The 6,840-nt window shown below is 31.0% G+C and overlaps 1 protein-coding gene across 1 annotated transcript; it reads right to left on the bottom strand.

Moving 5' to 3' along the window:
* Positions 1-3,037: 3,037 nt before the first annotated feature.
* On the bottom strand, positions 3,038-6,412 carry LOC114193162 (transcription factor SPEECHLESS-like). The gene is made up of 3 exons (XM_028082873.2): positions 5,758-6,412; positions 4,427-4,936; positions 3,038-3,237 (listed from the first exon to the last, which is right to left on the bottom strand). The coding sequence occupies exons 1-3, from the start codon at positions 6,133-6,135 to the stop codon at positions 3,172-3,174; spliced, it is 954 nt and encodes a 317-aa protein (XP_027938674.2). The 5' UTR covers positions 6,136-6,412; the 3' UTR covers positions 3,038-3,171.
* Between the last annotated feature and the right edge of the window lie 428 nt (positions 6,413-6,840).

Genomic DNA, 6,840 nt, shown 5'->3' on the forward strand with positions numbered 1-6,840 from the left:
GAGGAGCTTATTCCATCATTTTCTTCATCTGGAAGTTCTTGACATTTCATTCAAAGTATATTGCTTCTTATGAATTATGACTTCTTTCCTTTTCAGTCATTCAACAATTTGAACTTTAATTATAATGTGTTGTGACTTCAATCTTCTAGAGGTTCTCTAGCAATCTTTGATCTACATAGTCCTCTTTCTCATGATTGGTTGATAAATATATGAAAACATTAGTAATCTTCAATCAGATATAATTTCCTTTTACAAATATTCAATCATATGTGATAATCTCCATACTAAATATTTAATCATAATATCTTCTAATAATTGTTGACCCTTCTTGTGCAATTCTCTTACTTGATTTGATCATCAATTTCAACACTTACATTTCTTTGATCAACTTAAACTTGATATTTGTATCACCTTGTGATTTGATAACTCTCTTTCGCATCATCTGAATTTGACTTGCCTAATACTTGTCATAATTTAACTCGTAGTAATTCTTCCATTTGACTCATCTAATGGAAGTACTCATTAAATAAGGATATTCAACATTTAGCTTTATGAGTTGACTTTGATTCGTCTAGCACTAATAACCGTCTACTGTTTTTGTGTGTTGGTGTTGACTTGTGTAATGCTTTGCTTTGATTTGTCTATTAGTTGTAGGAGTCTAATCCTTTGCCTCATTATGTTGACTCATTTGGTCAATGATCTTATCAATTGAGTTCACTAAGTCTGCCTTAGAGTCATTTGGTGACCTTAGTCATTTGACAACTTTAATAGTCTTGAGTAGTTTGCACCTTGAGTCTTCTGGTCCAACCTGTGACTCATAAATTCAACACTTTTGATTTAGCTTGTCTAAGCTTCACTTTTGTTAGTGTTTGTTTCGCACTTCAGTCTTCATCTTTCTTTGTGTTACTTGTGCTTTTACTATGCTTTGCTTTCACTTATTGAACAAACATTAGATTAACAAAAAGATATATTCACAGTGATGAACATGGTTGTCTAATGGTTACTTATAAACATCTAATGAGGTCTTTAGGCTAGCTAGCCTTTTCTATATGTAATTCTTATTTCAATATATAACTATCCTAGAATTACTATGCTGACTTATCTTTCTTGTTTTATTGGAGATTTTATTATCACCAAAACCTACTTACTGTCAGGCTCGTCTAGTAGAGTTTTCCAACATCTAGTGCTAACAATTTCTTCTTTCATTTCTTATCTTAGTTTCCATCTTGTCTTGTGTTTAGCATGTTGTCGTTGAGTTTAAATAAATAGTTTCAAAATTTTGCTTACTTTCCTTTTTAATTGATTTAAATTTCTTGTTCCAATTTCTCTTGCACCAATGCTATGTCTATTGCATACTCTTGTCTAAATTTTGTGTTGTTTTTTTCATGCTTTACTTAGCTTTCAATTAGTCTTGTTAGACTCTTGTTTAGTCCTTTATATATTCATTAATCCATAGAAGTTGTCCTAAAAAAATTTACATGTTTGTAGTTTAACACATGATTTACCAAATTAAAAATCTCTTGCTTTTCTTGTTTTGAGTTTTTCTTTTGCTATTATATCAATAAAAAATTCGAAAATATTATTTCCTTGCTGTTTAGGTGCAAGCCGAGAGGTCTGAGAAACTTTTATTCCCTCTATAGCCAACTAATACACTAATACATTGCATTATTAATTGTGAACTATATATGTTAACTTCAATTCATATGGTGTATTTTTGCAATGACACAACCATTCAATTCAAAAGCATTGGAATATGTCAGAACAATTTGAGCAAAAATATTTTATACACATGCACTACACCTTATTTTCTTTTGGAACATTGTATAAATTTACTACGTTTTATATAATTATTTGGTTTTTGGATTCATTAATCTCTTTAGAATAACAAAATTCGGGAGTGATTGTGCAAATATATTTGTTTGATTGCAGGTGGTGTATAATATAAGCAAGTGTATAAAAAACAATAAAGCACATGCGATGACCGTTTGAGAGTATATGACATCGTTCTTGGGCTTTTGTAATAATGAAGATTTGGGTTAAAATCGTCATTGTTTTATAAACTCTATTGGATGAAATTATTTCCTTTAGACGACAGTTTCACATTTGTCTGTCGTTAAAATTCCAATTAAAAGCCATGATTTAAGTAAGTAATTGTTGTTAAAACCTTTAGAACTAATGACATTCAGAATCGTTTTTAAAACCTATTTTAACTGTCTTTAAAAGTTTCGTGAATAGTAATAATTTTAACATATTAAAACAACTTTTTTTTATCAATTAGAAAATTGTCATTCACCAAAAAAAAAACTTCTAATTCATGTGAAGAAATTTTCTAATTGCAATGTAATATCAAGTAACAGAAAACTTATTAAGGTATCCTACAAGATTTTTAAGTCTTTGTGGATCATTACGAATCTTCACAATCTTCTGGGAAATAGCTCTTCAAATACTTCCACCATAATCTAACACAAATGATTATAAAAATTAAGGTCTTGAGCTAGTTGAAAATAAAACAGTTACGCATGAGCTATGGTTATATTATAATGTATTTTATAGAGGCATCGTTAGGGTTTGAGATTGTAAGGCAGCTTTAATTGTAAGCGCTGTGTGTGACAACGGAAAGCTTTAAACCATTATTTATTTATTTTTCTATCTAGAGTTAGATTTTGAATGTTGGGATTGCAAACTGTAATAAATAAACTGCCACCGATTTGAGTATCCGATGTTTAATAACATCTAAAATACAGGACAAAGACTTAAATACAATGTCATATATATATATATATATATATATATATATATATATATATATATATATTTATGCATTGTTTATTTTTCCCAGTGTTAGAATTTTATTTCTACAATTTAAATATGACATCATTGTAAAATTGAATCGTATTAAACCATCGAAAAATCCAATTGAATTCACAGAGAAATGAAACCTTTGTGCAGTGCTTGATTAGAGAGTAGAATCACATGCAAGATAAGCAATTAAAGTAATTAAAATTTAGTGTAATTAGTTAATGAAAAGAAAGAAAAGGAAGTAAAAGAGTAATTAAATGGATGTTCCCAATGTTGTCTATTAATTATTATTGAAGCTACGTACGTACAAACAAAACACTAAAAAGGGGAAGGGTGAGGTGTGATGGTGGTTCTGGAGTGTGGAAGCCATGTTTAGTAGAATGTTTGCTGGATTTGTTGAGCGAGTTCTTCGGCACTGAGTTGGCATTCAATTCCAATCTACAAAGGACAGATTTAAGAAACCATAGTTATTAATGGACCACAGTGAACACGTAAATAGCATGCACACATTATCATTAATTTAGCTTCCATGAAATAAATAATTTCATAGGGTAGGTTCGTATTTAAAACCACTGTGCCAATAAAATATGTTTTTTTTCGCCAAAATAAAGACAATGCCTGCGAGATGCCATGATACATCACACGTCCCTGGCGTCTCAGACAAATCCAGTGAAAATTGTACTCATGTACTACATATCATTGTTTATTTCACATCACACTAGTTATGTACTTCACTGTAGAGTACTAGCTAGCCAAAAACAAAATTACTTCATTCAATATACACATATCTTCATCGTCACTATATTTTCACATTTTTCTATTGGTTGCCTTAATCTGACAAGCTTTTTGAGACTTCAAATACTTACAACTACAAATCAAACCTATCCTCATTACTTCAAATTGAGCCAGTGCTTGCTAGCTGTCATTCAGAGATACCAACATTTTGGACACCTATATTAAATAAAAGAAACAAAGAGAAAAAGAAAAAAACTTCATGCATGTCAAAAGACAAACAAAATTTGACCATTAGTCATTTCGTCTTTTTTTCCTATAAATTATGTTAAATAGTTGATATTTGATTTAGTTTACTTTTAGAAACTAATTATCATGAATTTTAAAAGGGAAGGAACATTAATTCAACTTATATTTCATCAACTCCACATTAATACAAATAAGATATATACATAGGAAGTGAGAGAAAGATCGTGGTTTGATCTTCTTGATAATAATTTTAAAAAATAAAGTTGCTTTTAAGGATTTATAAGGAAAGGTGGATTGATTGTGGATTTAACTCCCTAATAAAAAAAATTAATGGCTAAAATTTAATTAAAAAAAATATTTTAACAACTAAAATTTGATAACTTTTTCTTATCATCTGAAAAAATATTATTAATGTAGCTTTAGAACGTAGAGAAATAAAAAATTTAAAAAATAGAAAACCACTTAAAAGATATAATTTTAGATTATAATAAAAAATTATCAAATTCTAATTATTAAAATATTATTTTCCAAAAATAGATATGTTGAGCTTGAAGATAACCATACAATTTCTTGTTAGTAAGCATTAATCAGCATAATATTAACTTAAGATATCAATAAAACAGTGGTTTGTGAGCATGACAGTTACCTTAATAGTGAACGAGCTCAGCATGATTTCATCAGCAATGTTGATGTTGACATGAAGGATTTCAAGTGCTAGGTCTTCAAGTGCTGATATTATTCGCAGAGGCTGTCCAGGAATTGGTGGTGAAACTGTCTTGAGAAGAAGATGTGGACCTGAAAACTTGACCTCAACATCAGCCATAAGAGACTTGGAACTCGCAACAAGCTCTTTGATATTATCGTTGATGGAAGAAGAAGCCGAAGAAGTGGGAGAGTTGGCTATAGTTGGAGAAAGGTAACTGGGTTTGTAAGGGCTGTCAGGTTGTGGTGTCCTTGGACTAATGGGTAGGTTTATTCTAGGGCTCAATGCTGGTTTTCTAGGACTTAGTGGTGAAGCCCTTGTGCTTGAAACTACCCTCGGGCTTAGTACATCACTGTAAACTTTTCTTTGTTTCTTGGCCTCTAGGCACTGTAGCACCTGTTGCAACTCGTTGATGTAATCGACCACACCTCCAATTATTGATGCTTGGTCTCCCTGTATCATATAGGAACAAAACAACAAATCAGCACCAGATACCACTGCAAGAAAACACAACATACACAAGCCAAGGAGAAAATTTTCGTTATTGACTAATTTTTCCCTTACACTCAAATTACAACTAGATTACCTAAAATATTATTTTAATATTTTGTTTTTACTTATTATTATTTACATTTTTTTTATATAAAGTATGTATGTAAAACAGTGTACATCAAAGGATAACGACCCACTTTTCCTTATCCTTAGTACTTATACGCTATCCTCTCTTTAGGTGTCATCTTACTTACTTGGGTGTCGCTATGGAATAATTTTTATACTTTTCTTACACTCAATTTACAACTATAAAAAATAATATTATATCGATTAATATTTTATTATAGTGTAATATTTTATTGAATAAAAAAAATGTAGAGTAGATAAATATTTTTTCTTTCAATGTTACTTTTGATATGCTACTAACCGATAAAACAAATGTTTTTCAACATCTCTTGCACAACTACACTTTAGTAATCTGTTTGTAGACGATGATTGCTCACAATAATAAGAAAAAACATTTACAGTAGTTTGTTACGCTTGGTCTTTGTCGACATTGCATAATACAAAATCCTCAAAAATTCATAGGTAGTTCAGTTAATTAAAGTTGTCTATGTCAAAGACATTTGGAGAGTAAAACAAAGTCAGGAATGCAAACTCTTCTTGGAATAAATTAATGCAATAAACGAATTATTATATAAAATCGAGGAAAGTTTCTAGAATTTCAATACATATATATGAGTGATGTTTAATTAATTAAGCGATAAACAAGACTTAATTACCCGTTTGGCATAGAAGGAAGGCATAAGTGACCTTAATACGGACAAGTTTAAATTCATCTGCTTTCTTCGGTTGCGCTCCACTGTTATATGAGACACCTTCTGTGGTTCCTCCGGCAAGGTGGGGATAAGCTTTTTTGTCTTGCTTTCGGGTGAGATTTCAGCCTCAGTTTCAGCACTTGAAGATATTGAGAGCTTTTGAGACTCCATTGTTGAGTTGTGCTCGTTTTGTTTCGAAGTTGGAGGGGCAAAATCTTTGGAGTCTAGGCTCTGGAAAATGGAAATGAGGTCCCCTCCACCAAATTGGGTGTCCCCAAACACCGTATCTTGGAAAATATCAAATAAGTTGTCATCTATTAATGGACTTTTCTGGGGTTCCATGTCTTGTGAGTTGGGGAAGAGAAATTTCTGAAGTTTTGGATTAAGAAAAAGGTGGAAAGGAATAGATAAAAAGGAAAGGGGTGGTACAAAGTAGTTATGGCGTGAGGTCCAAGAGGTCGTAAATAAAATGAGAGGTACCTTGGGTGTGATGTGAAAGAGACTAAACCCTCACCATGAAGGTGTCAACTACTACAGTACCAGTACTAGTGAATGAATAGGTGGTTTTGTAAACGGTGAGAGATAGGATCTCAAGGCAGTGTTGTGGTGCACTGAATCTTATGCCAGCAGGCAGAGCAGAGAAGCAGTACCAGACCAAATCTTAAAATTACAATTAATATTCAGAGACGTTAGCATGAAAGAGGTGGATATGGAATACATTGGAAAAATATAAGGGTTTCATTGGGTGCTAGTTAGTAATGAATGATAGAAAAATAAAATGCGTGCAAAATTCAAATCGATCTTCTCCTTGCATTTGAAGAAAATAGAACATTTAAGTTATGAAACGATACTAATAATTAAAAGTCGATATTAATTGGTTAACAGTATTAGATTTATGTTGTGTGACTTTAAGATGATAAATGTTAATTTATTAGTTATAATTTGAAAGTTCTTGTTAAACTGCGTTGGTTGATTTTAAGTTGAATTTTTAATTAAAGCATTTAGCATAGATTAAGTTAATATCAATGTTTTTCTATTTTAAAATTT

Source organism: Vigna unguiculata, chromosome 8 (assembly GCF_037176805.1).
Source record: "Vigna unguiculata cultivar grain cowpea cultivar isolate G323 ecotype 2 chromosome 8, ASM3717680v1, whole genome shotgun sequence".
Classification (NCBI taxonomy): Eukaryota; Viridiplantae; Streptophyta; class Magnoliopsida; order Fabales; family Fabaceae; genus Vigna; species Vigna unguiculata.